This window comes from Ranitomeya imitator, chromosome 2, assembly GCF_032444005.1.
Source record: "Ranitomeya imitator isolate aRanImi1 chromosome 2, aRanImi1.pri, whole genome shotgun sequence".
In the NCBI taxonomy this organism is placed as follows: Eukaryota; Metazoa; Chordata; class Amphibia; order Anura; family Dendrobatidae; genus Ranitomeya; species Ranitomeya imitator.
The window spans coordinates 333322734-333345144 of NC_091283.1; the positions used below are offsets into that span (position 1 = coordinate 333322734).

At 45.1% G+C, this 22411-nt stretch overlaps 1 protein-coding gene across 2 annotated transcripts in view; it reads left to right on the plus strand.

Moving 5' to 3' along the window:
- Positions 1 to 20706, plus strand: part of LOC138663594 (zinc finger protein 271-like) — a 31433-nt gene extending 10727 nt beyond the window's left edge. Inside the window, exon 7 of one of the 2 annotated variants that reach the window (XM_069749854.1) lies at positions 17951 to 20706. In XM_069749854.1, coding sequence (XP_069605955.1) covers positions 17951 to 19878 — 1928 coding nt within the window. In that variant the 3' untranslated portion in view covers positions 19879 to 20706. The remainder of the gene's footprint in view (positions 1 to 17950) is intronic. The other variant, XM_069749855.1, reaches the window with a different exon arrangement.
- Positions 20707 to 22411: the final 1705 nt, after the last annotated feature.

Sequence of the window (22411 nt, forward strand, 5' to 3'; positions counted from 1 at the left end):
TTTGGGGTCTATGAACTCGTAATAACCTGGAGAATCATAATTGCAGGTCAGTTTTAGTATTTAGTGAACCTAGCAAAAAAGCTAAGCAAAAAATAAGTGTGGTTATTGCACTTTTTTGCAATTTCACCGCACTTGGAATTTTTTTCCCGTTTTCCAGTACACTATATGTTAAGATCAATGCCCTTATTCAAAAGTACAACAAAACCGGCAAAATAAAAAAGCCCTCACATGGCAATATTTACCACAAAATAAAAAAAGTTATGGCTCTGAGAAGAAGGGGAGCAAAAATGAAAATGCAAAACCAAAAATCCCTCTGGTCATTAAGGTCTCCATTGCCTCTTCCAAATGCTTGAGATCGTCAGCTCTGCACTATTAACCCCTTTCTGACATTAGACGTACTATCCCATCGAGGTGGTATGTGTTGTGAATTCTGCTTTTGGGTTCCCTCCAGTGGTTGTAGGTGGGAATGCAGTTGTCTCTGAGTCGCAGTCCTGGCCAGGTGTATCTGCTGATTGCAGTTCTGACTGGGATATTTAGGTGTGCAGGATTCATTAGTCCTTGCCAGTTGTCAATGTTTCTTGTGAAGTGTTGGATCTCTTTCTGGCTTCTCCTGCTTAGCTGCCAATTCAGCAAAGATAAGTGTCTGTTTCTTTTTCTGTGGCACACATGCAGTGTGCTTATATTCTGTGCTATTCATTTGTTTTCTCTTCTCCAGCTTAGACTGTGTCAGTGTTTTCTCAGTCTTGTTGGATTCTCTGGAGTTGCAGATATACGCTCCACATCTTTAGTTAGATGGTGGAGTTTTTTTGTATTTTCTGCTGTGGATATTTTTGGAAGGATTTTAATACTGACCGCTTAGTATCCTGTCCTATCCTTTCCTATTTTAGCTAGTGTGGCCTCTTTTTGCTAAATCCTGTTTCCTGCCTGCGTGTGTCTTTTCCCCTACTACTCACAGTCATTATTTGTGGGGGGCTGCCTATTCTTTGGGGTTCTGCTCTGAGGCAAGGGAGAATTCCTATTTCCATCTATAGGGGTATTTAGTCCTCCGGCTGTGTCGAGGTGTCTAGGTTTTGTTAGGCACACCCCACGGCTACTTCTAGTTGCGGTGTTAATATCAGGGTTTGCGGTCAGTATAGTTACCACCTACTCCAGTGAAAGTTTTCATGCTGCTCCAAGGTCACTTGATCATAACAGGTATGGGCCCGTATGACCACCGACGGGATCTCACGGGGGGAGCACGGCCGATCACCGCCGGGTGTCAGCTGACTATCGCAGCTGACATCCGGCACTGTGTGCCAGGAGCGTTCACGGACTGCTCCTGGCACATTGACCCCCAGCACACTGCGATCAAAGATGATCGCAGCGTTGCGGCGGGACAGGGAAGCATCGTGCAGGGAGGGGGCTCCCTGCGTGCTTCTCTGCGTGCTTCTCTGAGACCCTCAGAGCAACGCGATGTGATCCCGTTGCTCCGAGGGTCTCCTACCTTCTACTCCCTGCACGCCCGGATCCAAAATGGCCACGGGGGGCCTTCCGGGTCCTGCAGAGAGGTGGCTTTCAGAACAAGCGCCGGGAAGCTTCTTTGCAGTGTCTGTGTGATCGCTGATTTGACACAGTGCATTGAAAGTGTCAGATCAGCGATCTGTTACTTTACTGTGATGTCCCCCCCTGGGGCAATGTAAAAAAGTGAAAAAAAAAATATTTATATGTGTAAAAAAAAAAAATCCTAAATAAAAAAAAATCTATAAAAAAATAGTGGAATAACACGTGATCAAAAATACGGATATAAATAACCATGGTACTGCTGAAAACGTCATCTTGTCCCGCAAAAAACAAGCTGCCATACAACATCATCAACGAAAAAATTAAAAAGTTATAGTCCTCAGAGTAAAGCGATGCAAAAATAATTATTTGTTATACGAAATAGTTTTTGTCGTATAAAAGCGCCAAAACATGAAAAAAGATATAAATGAGGTATCGCTGTAATCATTCTAACCCGAAAAATAAAACTACGCTATCAATTTTACCAAACGTGGAACGGTATAAGCGCCCCCCAAAAGAAATTCATGAATTGCTGGTTTTTGTTCATTCTACTTCACAAAAATCGGAATAAAATGCGATCAAAAAATGTCATGTGCCCAAAAATGGTACCAATAAAAACGTCAACTCGTCCCGCAAAAAACAAGACCTCACATGACCTTGTGGACCAAAATATGGAAAAATTATAGCTCTCAAAATGTGGAGACGCAAAAACTATTTTTTGCAACAAAAAGCGTCTTTTTTTGTGTATCGGCTGCCAATCATAAAAATCCGCTAAAAAACCCACTATATAAGTAAATCAAACCCACTTCATCACTCCCTTAGTTAGGGAAAAATAATTAAATTTGACAAAATGTATTTATTTCCATTTTCCCGTTTAGGGTTAGAGTTAGGGTTGGGGCTAAAGTTAGGGTCAGGGTTGGGGCTAAAGGCTAGGGTTTGGATTACATTTACGGTTGGGATTAGGGTTGGGATTAGGGGTGTGGTTAGGGTTATGGTTGAGATTAGGGTTAGGGGTGTGTTTGGGTTAGGGTTTCAGTTAGAATTGGGAGGTTTCCAATGTTTAGGCACATCAGGGGCTCTCCAAATGCGACATGGCGTCCGATCTCAATTCCAGCCAATTCTGCGTTGAAAAAGTAAAACAGTGCTCCTTCCCTTCCGAGCTCTCCCGTGAGCCCAAACAGGGGTTTAGCTCAACATACGGGGTATCGGCGTACTTAGGACAAATTGGACAGCAACTTTTACCTGTTACCCTTGGGAAAATACAAAACTGGGGGCTAAAAAATAATTTTTGTGGGAAAAAAAAAGATTTTTTATTTTCACGGCTCTGTGTTATAAACTGTAGTGAAACACTTGGGGGTTCAAAGTTCTCACAACACATCTAGATAAGTTCCTTGGGGGGTCTAATTTCCAATATGGGGTCACTTGTGGGGGTTTCTACTGTTTAGGTACATCAGGGGCTCTGCAAACGCGATGTGAGGCCTGCAGACCAATCCATCTAAGTCTGCATTCCAAATGGCGTTCCTTCCCTTCCGAGCTCTGCCATGCGCCCAAACGGTGGTTCCCCCCCCATATATCAGCCTACTCGGGACAAATTGGAAAATAACTTTTGGGGTCCAATTTCTCCTGTTACCCTTGGGAAAATACAAAACTGGGGGATAAAAAATAATTTGTGTGGAAAAAAATGTTTTTATGTTTTCACGGCTCTGCGTTATAAACTGTAGTGAGACACTTGGGATTTTAAAGTTCTCCAACACATCTAGATAATTACCTTGGGGGGTCTAGTTTCCAATATGGGGTCACTTGTGGGGGGTTTCTACTGTTTAGGTACATCAGGGGCTCTGCAAACGCAATGTGACGCCTGCAGACCATTCCATCTAAGTCTGCATTTCAAACGGCGCTCCTTCCCTTCCGAGCTCTGCCATGAGCCCAAACTGTGGTTCCCCCCCCACAGATGAGGTATCAGCGATCTCAGGACAAATTATACAACAACTTTTGGGGTCCAAATTCTCCTGTTACCCTTGGGAAAATACAAAACAGGGGGCTAAAAAATAATTTTTGTGGAAAAAAAAGATTTTTTATTTTCACGGCTCTGCGTTATAAACTGTAGTGAAACACTTGGGGGTGCGAAGTTCTCACAACACATCTAGATAAGTTCCTTGGGGGGTTTAGTTTCCAATATGGGGTCACTTATGGGGGGTTTCTACTGTTTAGGTACATCAGGGGCTTTGCAAATGCAATATGACGCCTGCAGACCATTCCATCTAAGTCTGCATTCCAAATGGAGCTCCTTCCCTTCCGAGCTCTGCCATGCGCCCAAACGGTGGTTCCCCCCCACAAATGGAGTATCAGCGTACTCAGCACAAACTGGCAACAACTTTTGGGGTCCAATTTCTCCTGTTATCCTTGGGAAAATACAAAAATAATTTGTAAAATGCTAAAAAATAATTTTTGTGGAAAAAAAAAAGAATTTTTATTTTCACGGCTCTGTGTTATAAACTGTAGTGAAACACTTGGAGGTTCAAAGTTCTCACAACACATCTAGATAAATTCCTTAGGGGGGTCTTCTTTCCAAAATGGTGTCAATTGTGGGGGGTTTCAATGTTTAGGCACATCAGGGGCTCTCCAAATGCGACATGGTGTCCTATCTCAATTCCAGTCAATTTTGAAAAGTCAAACGGCGCTCCTTCCCTTCCGAGCTCTGCCATGCGCTCAAACAGTGTTTACCCCCACAAATGGGTATCAGCATATTCAGGACAAATTTTACAACAACTTTTGGGGTCCAATTTCTTCTGTTACCCTTGAGAGAAATAAAAAATTGCGGGTGAAAAAATAATTTTTGTGAAAAAATATATTTTATTTTTACGGCTCTACATTATAAACTTCTGTGAAGCACTTGGTGGGTCAAAGTGCTCACCACACATCTAGATAAGTTCCTTAGGAGATCTACTTTACAAAATGGTGTCACTTGTGGGGGATTTCAATGTTTAGGCACATCAGGGGCTCTCCAAACACGACATGGCGTCCCATCTCAATTCCAGTCAATTTTGCATGAAAAGTCAAATCGCACTCCTTCCCTTCCGAGCTCTGCCATGGGCCCAAACAGTCGTTTACCCCCACATATGGGGGATCAGCGTACTCAGGACAAATTTCACAACAACTTTTGGGGTCCAGTTTCTTCTGTTACCCTTGGGAAAATAAAAAATTTGGGGTGAAAATATCATTTTTGTGAAAAAATATGATTTTTTATTTTTACAGCTTTACATTATAAACTTCTGTGAAGCACTTGGTGGGTCAAAGTGCTCACCAAGCATCTAGATAAGTTTCTTAGGGGGTCAACTTTACAAAATGGTGTCACTTGTGGGGGGTTTCAATGTTTAGGCACATCAGGGGCTCTCCAAACGCGACATGGCGTCCCATCTCAATTCAAGTCAATTTTGCATTGAAAAGTCAAACGGCGCTCCTTCCCTTCAGAGCTCAGCCATGCGCACATATGGGGTATCCGCTTAATCAGGACAAATTTTACAACAACTTTTAGGGTCCAATTTCTCCTGTTACCATTGGTAAAATAAAACAAATTGGAGCTGAAGTAAATCTTTTGTGAAAAAAGTTAAATGTTCATTTTTTTTTTAAACATTCCAAAAGTTCCTGTGAAACACCTGAACAGTTAATAAACTTCTTGAATGTGGTTTTGAGCACCTTGAGGGGTGCAGTTTTTAGAATGGTGTCACACTTGGGTATTTTCTATGATATAGACCCTTCAAAGTGACTTCAATTGTGATGTGGTCCCTAAAAAATGGTGTTGTTAAAATGAGAAATTGCTGGTCAACTTTTAATCCTTATACTTCCCTAACAAAAAATAAATTTTGGTTCCAAAATTGTGCTGATGTAAAGTAGACATGTGGGAAATGTTACTTATTAAGAATTTTGTGTGACATATCGCTGTGATTTAAGGCATAAAAATTCAAAGTTGGAAAATTGCGAAATATTCACCAAATTTCCGTTTTTTCACAAATAAATGCAGGTAATATCAAAGAGATTTTACCACTATCTTGAAGTACAATATGTCACGAGAAAACATTGTCAGAATCATCAGGATCCGTTGATGCGTTCCAGAGTTACAGTAGGGCAAAAAAGTATTTAGTCAGTCAGCAATAGTGCAAGTTCCACCACTTAAAAAGATGAGAGGCGTCTGTAATTTACATCATAGGTAGACCTCAACTATGGGAGACAAACTGAGAAAAAAAAATCCAGAAAATCACATTGTCTGTTTTTTTAACATGTTATGTGCATATTATGGTGGAAAATAAGTATTTGGTCAGAAACAAACAATCAAGATTTCTGGCTCTCACAGACCTGTAACTTCTTCTTTAAGAGTCTCCTCTTTCCTCCACTCATTACCTGTAGTAATGGCACCTGTTTAAACTTGTTATCAGTATAAAAAGACACCTGTGCACACCCTCAAACAGTCTGATTCCAAACTCCACTATGGTGAAGACCAAAGAGCTGTCAAAGGACACCAGAAACAAAATTGTAGCCCTGCACCAGGCTGGGAAGACTGAATCTGCAATAGCCAACCAGCTTGGAGTGAAGAAATCAACAGTGGGAGCAATAATTAGAAAATGGAAGACATACAAGACCACTGATAATCTCCCTCGATCTGGGGCTCCACGCAAAATCCCACCCCGTGGGGTCAGAATGATCACAAGAACGGTGAGCAAAAATCCCAGAACCACGCGGGGGGACCTAGTGAATGAACTGAAGAGAGCTGGGACCAATGTAACAAGGCCTACCATAAGTAACACACTACGCCACCATGGACTCAGATCCTGCAGTGCCACTGCTTAAGCCAGTACATGTCCGGGCCCGTCTGAAGTTTGCTAGAGAGCATTTGGATGATCCAGAGGAGTTTTGGGAGAATGTCCTATGGTCTGATGAAACCAAACTGGAACTGTTTGGTAGAAACACAACTTGTCGTGTTTGGAGGAAAAAGAATACTGAGTTGCATCCATCAAACACCATACCTACTGTAAAGCATGGTGGTGGAAACATCATGCTTTGGGGCTGTTTCTCTGCAAAGGGGCCAGGACGACTGATCCGGGTACATGAAAGAATGAATGGGGCCATGTATCGTGAGATTTTGAGTGCAAACCTCCTTCCATCAGCAAGGGCATTGAAGATGAAACGTGGCTGGGTCTTTCAACATGACAATGATCCAAAGCACACCGCCAGGGCAACAAAGGAGTGGCTTCGTAAGAAGCATTTCAAGGTCCTGGAGTGGCCTAGCCAGTCTCCAGATCTCAACCCTATAGAAAACCTTTGGAGGGAGTTGAAAGTCCGTGTTGCCAAGCGAAAAGCCAAAAACATCACTGCTCTAGAGGAGATCTGCATGGAGGAATGGGCCAACATACCAACAACAGTGTGTGGCAACCTTGTGAAGACTTACAGAAAACGTTTGACCTCTGTCATTGCCAACAAAGGATATATTACAAAGTATTGAGATGAAATTTTGTTTCTGACCAAATACTTATTTTCCACCATAATATGCAAATAAAATGTTAAAAAAAACAGACAATGTGATTTTCTGGATTTTTTTTTCTCAGTTTGTCTTTCATAGTTGAGGTCTACCTATGATGTAAATTACAGACGCCTCTCATCTTTTTAAGTGGTGGAACTTGCACTATTGCTGACTGACTAAATACTTTTTTGCCCCACTGTATAACCTCATAAAACTACAGTTGTCAGAATTGTAAAAATTGGCCCGGTCATTAACATGCAAACCACTCTTGGGGGTAAAAGGGTTAAGCTATGCACACAAAGCGCTTACGCGCGTAAATGCTCCGAAAACGCAATAGAATACTAAAGCTTGGTAATTCAATGATAATCCTGAAATGTTGTGCACATGATCAGTAAATTTCCATCCGTATTTGCAACATTTTATTTTCTGCAGCATGTCAACTCTTTTTGTGTTTCTAGAGCGTTTTTGACTCATTGACATCAATTGAGTCAGTCAAATCTGCAGCAAAAATGCAGGTATGAATGATTTGTGGATTTGCTGCAGGTTTTCTGACAAAAAGGCTGCAAATTGTCAAACGGAAATGATGTCAGAAGGAGGAAGAGTTTGTGGGCGGAGAACATGTGTGTGTGTGTGTGTGTGTGTGTGTCTGTCTGTGTGTGTACTCATGCGACGTGTGTACCCAGGCATCATTTGATAGGACTACTACTCCCATCCGGCTATGCCTTTTGACAGGAGGTAATCACTCTTGCAGTGTATCACTGAGCCCCTGTGGAGTTCAATGGAGTTCATCAGCTGATAAGCTCGGGTGCTCTCACTTACGGCATTGCTGCATGCGAATGTTCTCACACAGCGGTAGTTCTGTAAGTGAGAGTGGAGCGCCCCCAGACACAGGGCCACGGGGTACTTGATCCGGGGTTGTCACAGTGGCTAGACCCGGTCCGTGACCCTGCTAAGGGGCATCCAATGAAAGGTGATGGTGCGTGGTGCAAGGTGCGAGGAATAACGAGGACACAGGGTTGTAGTCTCTTTACCTTTACTGAAGGCTTCGGGGTCCGCAGTCCAGAGCACTGCTAACGGGCTGGCTGAGACCGGCCGGTCCGAAGGCACATCCAGAGTTCCCTTTGCAGGTGGGAATCAGTGTCTACCTTCTAGCGCCTGTGTGTTGTAGTCCTTCCCTGCTGAGCACCACGGGATAGTCCTCACAACTGTCGTATCTGTTCCTTCTCTCTCTCCGTCCTTCAGATAATATGGCTAGGATGCACCTTTATGACAGGTAGGCCTGGAGTTATTCTGGGACCCTAGCGACGCCCCTCTCCCACGATTGCCTCCTATGTCCTTTTAGGTGATTTAAGTCAGACAGCCAACCTGTAATTAACTGTCCTGCCACTGTTGAAGTAATGCGTGGAGTCTGTTACTTCCTCTGTGCTCCGGCCACCGGCTACACGCCTCAGAAGGATGTTGCCAATCTCGGGGCACGACTCCTTCTGGTTCTATCTCCTTCGTACTATGATCCCACTTCTCACTTCTCCACAATATCCTTCTCTTCGTGTCCTTTCTTGAGATACCGCCGCAAGGTAGTGAAGGCGCGGTCCCGTAACAATCCGTCCTTTCTGCTAGGTACCTGCCAGGTTCCCAGTTCTGACAGGTCCTCCCCGAAGCTCTCCCAGGCTGCGTTCTCACTAACTTCCTATCCAACCCACAGTTTTACCAGTGTGAGGAGTGGCCTAGTACATAGTGCCTTTTGCTCCCCCTGGTGGCCGGAGTGTGAAGTGTAATGTGTGACTGTGATACCTGGTCAGGTGAACTCCTTTAGTGCAATCAGACATAACATCGCTCCCCTTAGTGGCAGAGCGACGTTACTGCAATGACCAGGACTCTGGGGCGCTGCACTCCCTCCCCCCCCCCCCCCCCTACCGGCTAAATCCAGTACTCCCGGACTGGGAAATGAAGAACAACAATACATGTTAATAGAAAACACACAAAATTTGTACATACTATGAACAAGTAAATATAACAGCATCTTCCATTATGGAAGGTAAGGACGCTTGAACGTTGCAAAAGATTGGTCATGCACAGTCCCTGACTCCCAGTTCAGTAGGTGCAACCATTGAACAGCAGGGACCCCGGGTAAACAAAGGGGCTCCTGTGAAAGTTTTGGAGTGATTCACTGTCCATCACGCCATTGTCCATTTTTAAACCTTTAACACAAATATTTACGCAAGTATTTTCAACCAAATAGCAACTATTGTTAATATCTCCACGTTTTATAGCGAAGTGGAGTCTGATTCTGGGTGCTATGCGTAGACCTTCGCAGTGCAGGGGTGGCTATTGGCCTAACCGGGTCCGCTACGCTTTCTATTGCTGGTGTAGTGCACTGTCTTCTAGCTACACTTCTAGTGAGTCTGGGCAGCACTGGCATGCTGGAATTCTCAGTGCTGCCACTACTAGTGGTGGGCATGGCAGATTCACCGATGGCAGAGGGAGGGCCTGCTGGTTCGACCGTTGGCATCGCATCTTCTGGTGGGGTCGGCAGCGCTTGCGGGTCCAGATACCCTGGCACCACATTTAGTTCTGGCGGTCTCAGTTGACGAAACGTTAAGACAGGTACCACAATGGCCTGATTTATTTGAGTCCAGGACTGGGGAACATTGCCAAGAACAGTGTGTATCATCTTCTCCTCTTCCACGGGCGGAGAAGTCCTGGGATCTGTTTCCCCATCTTTCAGCTTATCAGGGCATATTTTCAGGTGGTCTCTGGATATGGCCGTTGAGGTCTCCCCTCCGTCTTTACTGATGAGACAGACCTTCGTATTGTCGAAATCGGAGGACAGAATGGTATACGGTTCCGCTTCCCATTGATCATCAAGCTTGTGTAGTTTCCTCTTTCGTTTTAGTACCTGCTCACCAGGTGACAATGGAGCCGCGGGAGCATACTGGTTGTAGTCCCTTTCTTGCTTTTGTCTGGCTTGAGCGAGATTCCTTTCTACACATTCCTGTACTTTGCGGTACCTTTGCTGCCTCTCGGTATCCCAATCCGCATCTGGCGATATATCTTCGGGGGTCAGGACCCCCATGTCCAGATCGATGGGTAACTTGCTAGACCTTCCTCGCATCAGGTACGCTGGGGTGCAGTTGGTGGAATTCACCGGGATGTGGTTGTACAGATCTACCAAGTCTGGTAACTTTGTGGGCCACAAGTTCCGCTCCTCTACAGGTAAGGTCTTCAGTAAGTCGATCACCACTTGGCTCATCTTCTCACACATCCCGTTGGTCTGTGGATGGTATGGCGTGGTTCTGATCTTCTTACACCCGTACAAATTGCAGAACTCCTGGAACCCCTCCGCTTCAAATGCTGGCCCCTGATCGGTCAACACCTTCTCTGGGTACCCATGGGGTCTACAGAAGTACTGCTGGAAGGTTTTGGCAGCCGTCTAGCCGTTAGACCTTTGACTGGTACGACTACCAGGAATCTGGAATAGTGGTCCACAATGGTGAGAGCGTAGCTCTAACCTGACCGGCTAGGTGTTAGCTTTACGTGATCCAGCGCGACCATCTCGAGCGGTCGTTTGGTGATGATGGGCTGCAAGGGAGCCCGTTGGCTGTCACGATCCTTCTGGCGTAGGCTACAGGGGCCACACTCTTGACACCACTTCTCTGTGGCTTTCTTCATGCCGATCCAGTAGAACCTCCCACGGAGTAGCCTCTCCAGCTTCTTCCATCCGAAGTGTCCTGCCCCATCGTGGTACACTCCCAGGACCATTGGCACATCTTGTCTTGGGACCACGATCTGCCATACCAATTCGTGAGTGCGGGGGTCGATGCTCCTTCGGCACAGCTTGCCATCGTGAATAAACAGTTTTCCCCTCTCCTTCCACAACTGTAATGCCTCCGGTGGATCATCCGGGCCGGGATGCAAACCTGCCTGCGTCAGGAGCTCTTTCACCCGATGTTCCGCAGGGTCACCATCCTGGTTCTCTGTCCACCCGTGGTGGGGCAGGGGATTCAACGGGGCGCCCTGTTTGTTTCTGCGCCTTTTCTCCACCTGATGGGAACACTGAGTTGCCTTGGGGCGATGGAAGTCGGGCAGCTCTACTTCTTCAAATGCTTCTGGATCTTCCTCCGTTTCGGGCAGGTGAGGCATTCGGGACAATGCATCGGCATTCGCATTCTTGTGCCCCGCCCGGTACTTGATTGTGAAGTCGTAATTGGACAACCGGGCCATCCACCGCTGCTCCAAGGCACCGAGTTTCGCTGTGTCCAAGTGCGTTAGTGGATTATTATCCGTGAAGACGGTGAATTTTGCTGAGGCCAGATAGTGCTTGAACCTCTCTGTCACGGCCCAAACGACGGCGAGGAACTCCAGCTTAAAGGAACTGTAGTTGTCCGGGTTCCTTTCAGTGGGGCGAAGCTTCCAGCTGGCGTAAGCGATTACTCGTTCCTTGCCCTTCTGGACCTGGGACAGCACAGCTCCCACCCCCACGTTGCTGGCATCCGTATACAATACAAACGGTTGGTCGTATTCAGGATAGGCTAGCACTTCTTCTCCCATCAGTGCCGATTTTAAGCAAGTGAACGATCCTTCCAGTCCGTCGTTCCAATCCAAAGGGGTATTCTTACCCTTGGGTTTCTTGGGCTGGCCCACCAACAGGTCTTTCAACGGCGCGGCCTTCTTGGTGAAGTCCTTGATAAACCTCCGGTAGTAGCCCACCAACCCAAGGAACTGCCGGACTTCATGAAGGTTACCGGGCTGCGGCCAGTCCTTGATCACCGTGACCTTGTCGGGGTCTGGGGCCACTCCTTCGGCACTCACCACATGACCCAGGTACTGTACTTTGGGTTTTAGCAGATGCCATTTGGACGGTTTCACCTTTAAGCCAAAGTTGAACAGCGCTTCAAATACCTCGGCCAGGTGCTTCAAATGGTCTACATAGGTCTTAGAGAAGACAATGACATTGTCCAGATATAGCAGCACGGTCTCAAAGTTCTTGTGTCCCAAACAGCACTCCATCATCCTCTGGAACGTCCCCGGGGAGTTACACAATCCGAAGGGCATGTAGTTGAACTCGCAGAGACCCATCGGCGTCGTGAAGGCTGTCTTTTCCTTGTCCGCCTCTGCCACGGGAACCTGCCAATACCCACTGGTGAGATCTAAGGTAGAGAAGTAATTAGCAGACTTTAACGCAGCCAAGGACTCCTCTATCCTAGGCAGGGGGTATGCGTCATTATGTGTAATGCGGTTTAATTGCCTATAATCCACACACATCCTCATGGTGCCATCTTTCTTCCTAACGAGGACTAATGGAGCTGCCCAGGGGCTACAGCTGTCTCTCACTACCCCAGCCTCCTTCATCTCTCGCACCATGTTCTTGGCACACTGATAATGAGCTGGGGGTACAGGACGGTATCTTTCTTTTACGGGTGGGTGATCTCCTGTGGGGATGTGATGTTGAATCCCTTTTACCCACCCGAAATCAAGGGGGTGTTTGCTGAATACCCGCTCATACTCGTGAACCACCCTGTAGGCCCCCTGTATCTGGTGAGATGGAGTAGCATCAGTGCCCACATGTAATTCTTGACACCAATGTTTTGATTGCTCTGCAGAGCCGTTGTCCTCCGCCGACTTGGACGGAGCCAAGGGCCCGGGTGCCTGTATCACGCTATTATTAACAGTAAACAGCTTGGCAAGTGTGATATATTTGGTTAGGTGGACTTCCTCCTCCCCGCAGTTAAGAACATGTACCGGCACTCTCCCCTTGCGGACGTCAACCACCCCTCTGGCTGTCAGGAGGGTGGGCCTATTATCCGAATACACGGGTTCTACCAGGGCCTGATAGTCTTTACCCCCGAGGCCTATGGCTGCCCGACACCATATTAACATTTCACTCCTGGGGGGTATTGCAATAGGGTTCGAATCACTCACTGTGACCCGGCCAATTTTACCACCAGTCAGCTCCACCTGCTGTCTCCGCATTAGGGCTCTGATTTCTTTCTGCAAGGCACGTTGTTCACTGTAACCAGCTGTCTCTGCTACTTGCTGTAACAAGACAATAAGTTCTGCAAGACAATTTTCTATGACATTAGTACCGATGGTCATCATGGGGTTACATTCGCGTCGGTCAATATCAATAATGACAATTCCCTGGGCCTCCAATTCTACCCGCCCCACCTTAATAGTGACCTCTTTATACCCCACTTGCGGCAGCGGCTGGCCATTACTAGCTATTATGGTAAAATCATCGGGGGCACGGGTAATGTCGGTGTCCTCCCAATAACGTCTATGAAGAATGTAGGGCATAGTTGTCACCTGGGAACCGGTGTCCAGCAAAGCGTTCATGGGGATACCGTCGATCACGATGGGGAGAACTGGTCGCCCCCGATGTATTTGGCTCTCCAATTTTGCAGGCCTGGGCGTTCTACTCCTGGGGGTCGGCCCTTGGCCCCAGGGGTTGCTCATTTAACTGACAGTACCTTGCAAGATGGCCCACCTGGTGGCAGCGGCAGTAGATAGGTCGTCCATCCCGATGAAAGCGATCGTCGTCTCTGCCTCTGGTCGATGGAACTCTCCTTGGTCGCTGCCAGGGGACATCTTCCGGTCTGGAAGCCAGCTGGATCTTCTCCTTGGGGACCTCCTGTAGGGACTGGATGGTCCGGGCTAGGGCAGCAACGTTCCTGGTCAGTTCCTGTACCTGGAGGCGCAGTCCTGCAGAGGAGTCGTCTTCCAAGATCTGGGCCTCGGCGGAGACGGGTGCGTCCGGCGCCACCTCCTGGTGGTACGTGAGGGCTTGACGCCTGGGAAGTGTGGCGCGGCTGGGCTGTCGCTCTGGTAGGGCCTGGATGGTTTTATCTTTGAATTGCGCAAAAGTCAGGTCTGGATTCTGCATGGCCAGGAAGTGTAGCTGGGCCCTTTGGTTACTGCACAGGAGCCCCTCGATGAACCGCTCCTTCAGGAGTTTATCTTCATCTTGCATGCTGTTTGGGTCACTTTGCTTGATGGCCCGCAGCGCCTCCTGAAGATTAAGGGCATAGTCCCGTAAGCTATCCTGCGGCCTCTGCTTGCACCCATAGAACGTCAATTTAATTTCCGTAGCGGTGCGGGTGTCAAAGGTGGTTTTAAGCTTTGCAAATACCTGTTGTGCAGTTTTCTTGTCTGCAACGGGCCAGGACTTCACTTCCCTCAATGCCGCTCCAAAGAGTTGGCCGGTTATCATATGAACTTTCTGAGGCTCCGTCAAGGGATAAAACTCGAGCAGGCTACAAATCACCTCTTTAAAGTCAGTTAACGTATGGGCTTCTCCGAAGTATCGCGGGAGCCAGGCGGCTCCTGGTAGGTACGGCATAGAGAAGGGCATTATGGCTGTTGTAGCAGCGGAAGTATCCGGCTGGTTGATGGGAACGGTAAGCCCCGCGGCATCCGGCGGTGATACCAGACCCGTGGCTGCGTCTACCACGGAATCTGGAAGTGCTCCCGAGTCTGCAGCTGTGGCCGCCTCCTCCGGGATCCGACATGGCCGTTCTTCCCCCCTTGCTAACCTGTCGGGGTTCTCCTTCCGGGATCGGCGCCTGGGTCGAGGCTCTTCTTCTGGGATCGGCACCTTACCGCGTCTTCCGCTCCGCGCTCTTTTCCAGCCGGCTCCACCCACGAAGCTATGACTCCTTCCTTCGAACTCCACACGGTGCGGCAGTGGCGGATTTTTGGCGGCAAATAGCGATACACAGTCTTTGCAATAAGTCACAGTTCAATCACAGTTCCAAGGCACACATTACCTGATTCTTCAGGCTTAAGTACATCCTGTTCGTGACGCCAAGTTGGAGCGCCCCCAGACACAGGGCCACGGGGTACTCGATCTGGGGTTGTCACGGTGGCTAGACCCGGTCCGTGACCCTGCTAAGGGGCATCCAATGAAAGGTGATGGTGCGTGGTGCAAGGTGTGAGGAATAACGAGGACACAGGGTTGTAGTCTCTTTACCTTTACTGAAGGCTTCGGGGTCCGCAGTCAGAGCACTGCTAACGGGGCTGGCTGAGACCGGCCGGTCCGAAGGCACATACAGAGTTCCCTTTGCAGGTGGGAATCAGTGTCTACCTTCTAGCGCCTGTGTGTTGTAGTCCTTCCCTGATGAGCACCATGGGATAGTCCTCACAACTGTCGTATCTGTTCCTTCTCTCTCTCCGTCCCCCAGATAATATGGCTAGGACGCACCTTTATGACAGGTAGGCCTGGAGTTATTCTGGGACCCTAGCGACGCCCCTCTCCCACGATTGCCTCCTATGTCCTTTTAGGTGATTTAAGTCAAACAGCCAACCTGTAATTAACTGTCCTGCCACTGTTGAAGTAATGCGTGGAGTCTGTTACTTCCTCGATGCCGCAGAAGGATGTTGCCAATCTCGGGGCACGACTCCTTCTGGTTCTATCTCCTTCGTACTATGATCCCACTTCTCACTTCTCCACAATATCCTTCTCTTCGTGTCCTTTCTTGAGATACCGCCGCAAGGTAGTGCTGGCGCGGTCCCGTAACAATTCGTCCTTTCTGCTAGGTACCTGCCAGGTTCCCAGTTCTGACAGGTCCTCCCTGGAGCTCTCCCAGGCTGCAATCAGACATAACATTGCTCCCCTTAGTGGCAGAGCGACATTACTGCAACGACCAGGACTCTGGGGCGCTGCAAGAGCATCAGAGCTGATGAACTCCAGTGAACTCTCACAGCAGTGCAGTGATACACTGCGGGAACGATTACCTCCTGTCCGTATATCGCCGGAGGCCGGGTAGAGCAGTCATATCTCCTGATGTGAGTGTTCTACACGTGAGATCGCCGTGGGACACTCGGTATTAAATGGACTATGGTGGACAGGATAATATTATATGTTGGTATATTATTTTTGATTGTTTGCACAAGACGAGGGAGTCAGGGATTAGGCGTTCAGTAAGTATGGTGAATTTTGATTCCATAAAGGACTTTATTCTGGGTGTCTGTGTTTTATACAATATTACTATGGGGTTAGTAATGGATAGGTGTCTATATATGCTTTGCTATATACTGCGTGGCCTCTGCTATATACTATGTGGCTGCTATATACATACATACATATTCTAGAATACCCGATGCGTTAGAATCGGGCCACCATCTAGTAAAAAATATTGACCTTTACGATAGTTTATATTGCTATGAGACACTGAGACCCATACTTTAATTACCTGAAGAGGTTTTACCATTAGTTACTCTTTTTTTATACTTAAAAAGACTGTTCAGCTTGATTATTTCAGTAGATGTGTTATATAGTTACAGTTTTGAACATCATCCTTTAACTTCTTTAACCCCTTCACATCTGGACTTAGACCCAGACCCCTAGGCTTGGGCCACATTGATACTTGCTTTTCTGTAGTATGAGATTGATAGAAGAATAGTCAGGTAGTCTGGCTACAACCGTGAGGGAAGAGAAAATACAAAATCAGGACACAAGAGTAGTCAGTAGTGATGAGCAAATATACTCGTTACTCGAGATTTCTCGAACATGCTCGGGGGTCCTCCGAGTATTTTTTAGTGGTCGGAGATTTAGTTTTTCTCACCTCAGCTGAATAATTTACATCTCTTAGTCAGATTGATTACATGTTGGGATTCCCTAGCAACCTGGCAACCCCCACATATACATATGCTGGCAAACAGATGTAAATCATTCAGCTGCAGCGATGAAAATTAAATCTCCGAGCACTAAAAAATACTCGGAGGACCCCCGTGCATGCTCGAGAAATAACGAGTATATTCGTTCATCACTAGTAGTCAGTAAACAGGCCAGGGTCACAACAGGAAACAAATATACAAGCTGGGAGCTGAGTACACAGTACTGAACCAGAGGAGAACAAGCCTGTATCTTGCAGCTTCTGGCAATATGCTTTAGTGGGGTGCGGTGCTTTCCAGTTGGCTGAAGTAGGGAGAAGATTACTGTAGCTGGACAGCGTGCACATCCAAACTGCCAGAATGGATGGTACCCTGCCAGAATGGATTGTATCACAAGTTGCAGGCAACTTAAACTTGGTGGCTCGACAGTCTGCGCCCCCAGAACTGGTTCTGATGTCTCCTCCATTACTAGCACCGCCTACAGAATAAATAAGCAGACATCATAGGAGCAGATCCCTGAGATGATGGGACACAGCATTTGTAGAAGCCCTAATATGACAAAATGTCAGAAAACCAGAGCACTAGAAATCCACATAAAGTGACACCATTTTAAATAGTATAACCGTCAGTGAATTAATCTATAGGAGTAGTGACAATTTTGACTCCACAGCCACTTTCCTGTAATTAGAGCGCAGTGGATTTTGGAGAGTAAAAATTTAAAATATACCATTTTATTACCCAACACATAGTGCCCAGATTGTGCTCCAGAAGACACACCATAAATTAAGTAGGTTCTTCTCGCTATAGTAATGCCAAATACATGGATGCTAAATGTGGTTTGGGCACACAGCAAGACTCAGAAGTGAGGGGGAAATTTGACTTTGCGAGAGTGGATTTTGCTAGATTGGTTTATGGAAGCCATGTTACATTTCAGGCCACTAATAATGTAGAAACCTCTGTTTTTCCATTGACAGATGATGGACCTGAGGGGCGACTTGTTTTTTGTAAGATGAGTAGAACTTTTCATTGGTATTATTTTTGTCTACATAACATTGTTTGGCTTTTTATTCCACATTTGGGAGGCAGAATGAACAAACAGTTGAACACCACGCTCCACTGGTTCATGCCATGAGGTTTCCTATTAGACTGTGAACTGTCACTTTGTTGGTGAATAATTGAAATTTTTTACATAACTTGCCATTTTTAATGACACTTTAAGTAGAACTGTTCAAAAATATTAAGTTTGAGGATATTTCATTGAAAAATAATAATTGATTTTATTCTTAGCAGATTACTGTACCAGGAGATCAGAGGGACAGCTGACATCTTCACTTTTTAAATCAGATGATCTTGAGATCACACAGGTCACAACTGAAGTGAATGCCATCACTCCAGATATACCATCATCCCTTCACAGCAAAGATCTGTCATCTGATCCTTTGAAACAGGTCCTGCCTTCTGATTCATTACCAACTACTAAAGAAAATCAAAGTCACAAAATTAGCATTAAAAAACGAACTGCTCCTAAATTAAAGAAGCCGTTTTCACCTTCAGAATATGGAAATAGCTTTCCCCTTGAAAAGTCTTTTCTTAAACATAAAATAATTCACACAGCGGAGAATAGATTTTCTTGTTCACAATGTGGGAAATGTTTTAACCAGAAATCAGATTTTGTTAAACACCAGAGAACTCACATAGGGGAGAATCCTTTTTCATGTTCAGAATGTGGGAAATGTTTTAACAAAGAATCAGACTTGCTTAAGCACCAGAGAACTCACACAGGGGAGAAGCCTTTTTCCTGTTCAGGATGTGGGAAATGTTTTCACAAGAAATCATCTCTTGTTATACACCAAAGAACTCATACAGGGGAGAAGCCTTTTTCTTGTTCAGAATGTGGGAAATGTTTTAACAAGAAATCACCTCTTGTTATACACCAAAGAACTCACACAGGGGAGAAGCCTTTTTCCTGTTCAGAATGTGGGAAATGTTTTAACAAAAAATCATCTCTTGTTATACACCAAAAAACTCACACAGGGGAGAAGCCTTTTTCCTGTTCAGAATGTGGGAAATGTTTTTACCATAAATCAGGTTTGCTTACGCACCAGACAATTCACACAGGGGAGAAGCCTTTTTCCTGTTCAAAATGTGGGAAATGTTTTAATCAGAAATCACACCTTGTTATACACCTAAGAACTCACACAGGGGAGAAGCTTTTTTCCTGTTCAGAATGTGGGAAATGTTTTAACACAAAATCACATCTTGTTATACACCACAGAACTCATACCGGGGAGAAGCCTTTTTCCTGTTCAGAATGTGGGAAATGTTTTAACCAGAAATCAGATTTGCTTAAGCACCAGAGAACTCACACAGGGGAGAAGCCTTTTTCATGTTCAGAATGTGGGAAATGTTTTAACCATAAATCAGATTTGCTTAAGCACCAAAGAACTCACACAGGGGAGAAGCCTTTTTCCTGTTCAGAATGTGGAAAATGTTTTAAGCAGAAATCACATCTTGTTATACACCAAAGAACTCACACAGGGGAAAAGCCTTTTTCCTGTTCAGAATGTGGGAAATGTTTTAACAAGAAATCACCTCTTGTTATACACCAAAGAACTCACACAGGGGAAAAGCCTTTTTCCTGTTCAGAATGTGGGAAATGTTTTCACAAGAAATCACTTCTTGTTATACACCAAAGAACTCACACAGGAGAGAAGCCTTTTTCCTGTTCACAATGTGGGAAATATTTTAACCAGAAATCAGATTTGCTTAAGCACCAGAGAATTCACACAGGGGAGAAGCCTTTTTCATGTTCAGAATGTGGGAAATGTTTTAGCCAGAAATCATATTTTGTTACACACCAGAGAACTCACACAGATAAGAAGCCTTTTTCATGTTCAGAATGTGGGAAATGTTTTAACAAGAAATCACCTCTTGTTATACACCAAAGAACTCACACAGGGGAGAAGCCTTTTTTCTGTTCACAATGTGGGAAATATTTCAAACAGAAAGGGCATCTTGATCACCACCAGAGAACCCACACAGGGGAGAAGCCTTTTTCATGTTCACAATGTGGGAAATGTTTTACCCGTAAAGAGCATCTTGATCACCACCAGAGAATTCACACAGGGGAGAAGCCTTTTTCATGTTCAGAATGTGGGAAATGTTTTAACCGGAAATCGGTTCTTGACAACCACCAGAGAACCCACACAGGGTAGAAGCCTTTTTCATGTTCTTAATGTGGGAGATGTTTTAAATGGAAATGATACTTTCTTAATGGAATTGTCATCATGTTTGGCATTGTTAAAATAAAAAATTCATATTCACCTTCCGCGCCGGTGCTGTTACAGTGGTATTGTCACTCGCGTTCTTGGCGCTCATATGAGGTTGTTGCATCACACAATCCCTGTGCCCAATCAGCCCCAGCTTCACTGTCCCCGCCCTCAGACGTATTGAACATGAACAGGAAGCCAGGGCTGTGACTTCTCTTTGGCTTCCTCTTATTGTTCGATTTGTATGAAGGTGAAAACAGTGAAGCCACCGCTAATTGGATGCAGTGCTCATATGACATAAAAACCTGAGCCCTCGAAATGCAAGTGTTGACACCGTTGGAATTGTTCCAGCATGGGAGGTTTATAGAAATGTTTTTATTTTGACAGGACCAAACATGAGGAATGAGAAGTCAAAATCCCACACAGAGGAGAAGACATTATCATACCCAAAGTGTGAAAAATGAATTACTGGAAAATAGTGTTTTGTTGACCATCAAAAATAACTCAGAAACTATATATGTTATTGACAAATTGTACAAAAACATACAACAGACAGATGTATAATTGAATGAGAAAGGGAAATTACTTTAGAACTTACTATATTTCTTGGCCTGTAAGACATACTTTTTTTATTAGATCATTTTTATTAAGGAAATTAGACAATAGTTTTTACAAAGAGACATCAGCAGAATAAATATATTTTCAATGTTACATGGTATCATTATATGTTATTGTTATACAGAAAATGCAATAAAGTTGTCATCTTCTTCCAAGGATTCGATTTTTTTTTTCCATTCAAACTAATACAACCCCCCTCCCTTTATAGCACTCCAGATAAATCTGTATTCATACTATTATTTTTTAATGTTTTATATACATTAGAATATCTGCCATTCAGTTTCATAATGAGTTTGCATGTGTACTCATCCTACTTAGATCATTAAACCTGGATTGATGATACTACAAGTGTTCATGAAGCCAGAAATTGCCATATGTTATCTCTCAGGAGTACTCCAGATGGTAGGCCTGGAACATTCAACCAGGATCCCCAATAAACAATTATATTGTTTTGCTTATTTATTAACTCATTAACTGTTGGTGGTTGAGCGTCTGGCCAGTGTTGTGCAATAGGTTTGCGAGCTTGATACAATGTTTGCGAAAGACCTACAGCCATCGGGGATTCAAAACTAATAAACCTCACATCTGTTTCCTTAGCTGCCAGGGGATGGTCTCCCATGCAAGACAGTGAGAGTTTCTGATAGACGTTTGAAATTAAGCAGGTCGTGTATTTTGCTGCTGCTATTGAATCTAGTAGATATTTTTTTCAGTATATCCGGCGCTGCAGCGCTAAACTGAGTTAGATATACATGCTTAAGTTGTAGGTATCAAAAGAAGAGGCCGTGAGGCAATCCAAACTCTTTGTAGTTTGTTAAAGGAAAGGTGCTGCAATTTGTTTTTTTGCAATAAAAATGATTGTTTATATAAACAATTATTTATAATACAAAATTAATTTTTTTTAACTTTAATATCTTTTTTATTATTAATTATTTTTTCAGCCACTGGGCGCCGCCTGTTGTGAATTCCGCTCTTGGGCTCCCTCCGGTGGTTGTAAGTGGCACTTTTGTGAGTTCTGCCATTGGGCTCCCTCTTGTGGTTTCTAGTGGTATGACTGCTCCTTGGAGTTAGCTGTCATCAGCTGCCTCCACTTATCGTCTCTTCTGCTCCGCTATTTAAGTCTGGCTCTTTCTTCAGCCTGTGCCACTTGTCAATGTTTCCTGGCTGGATTCACATCTCTGCTTGGATTCTCCTGGTTTCCTGACCTGTTCTGCAAAGATAAGTTCTGGCTTTGCTCATTTCAGTCCACATGTTGTGGACTTATTGTTCTGTGCATTCTATATTTGTCCAGCTTGTCAGTATGGATTATTTCTGTTAGCTGGAAGCTCTGGGAAGCAGATTTACTCTCCAAACCTTTAGTCAGGTGTGGAGATTTTGTAAACTCTGTGTGGATTGTTTTGTAGTTTTTATACTGACCGCACAGTATCCTTTCCTGTCCTATCTATCAAGCTAGACTGGCCTCCTATGCTAAAATCTGATTTCATTTCTGCATATGTTATTTTCCCCTCCTCTCACCGTCAATATTTGTGGGGGGCTATCTTTCCTTTGGGGATTTTCTCTGAGGCAAGATAGGTTTCCTGTTTCCATCTTTAGGGGAAGTTAGATCTTAGGCTGTGCCAAGGGGTCTAGGGAGCGTCAGGTACCCCCCACAGCTATTTTTAGTTGTGCTGCTAGGTTCAGGGTTTGCGGTCAGTCTCATGTTGTTCCTAAACCACCAGATCATAACCGTACAAGTGGCCAAAAATGAATTAAATGTATCTCAAAAGAAGGAAAAGAAAGTTCTGAACCATTTTTTTTTCTGTGCTCGGGTTTGTCTTTTTTTTTTTCCTCTTGATATCTGGGTGGTTCAGGATATATGTTTTGG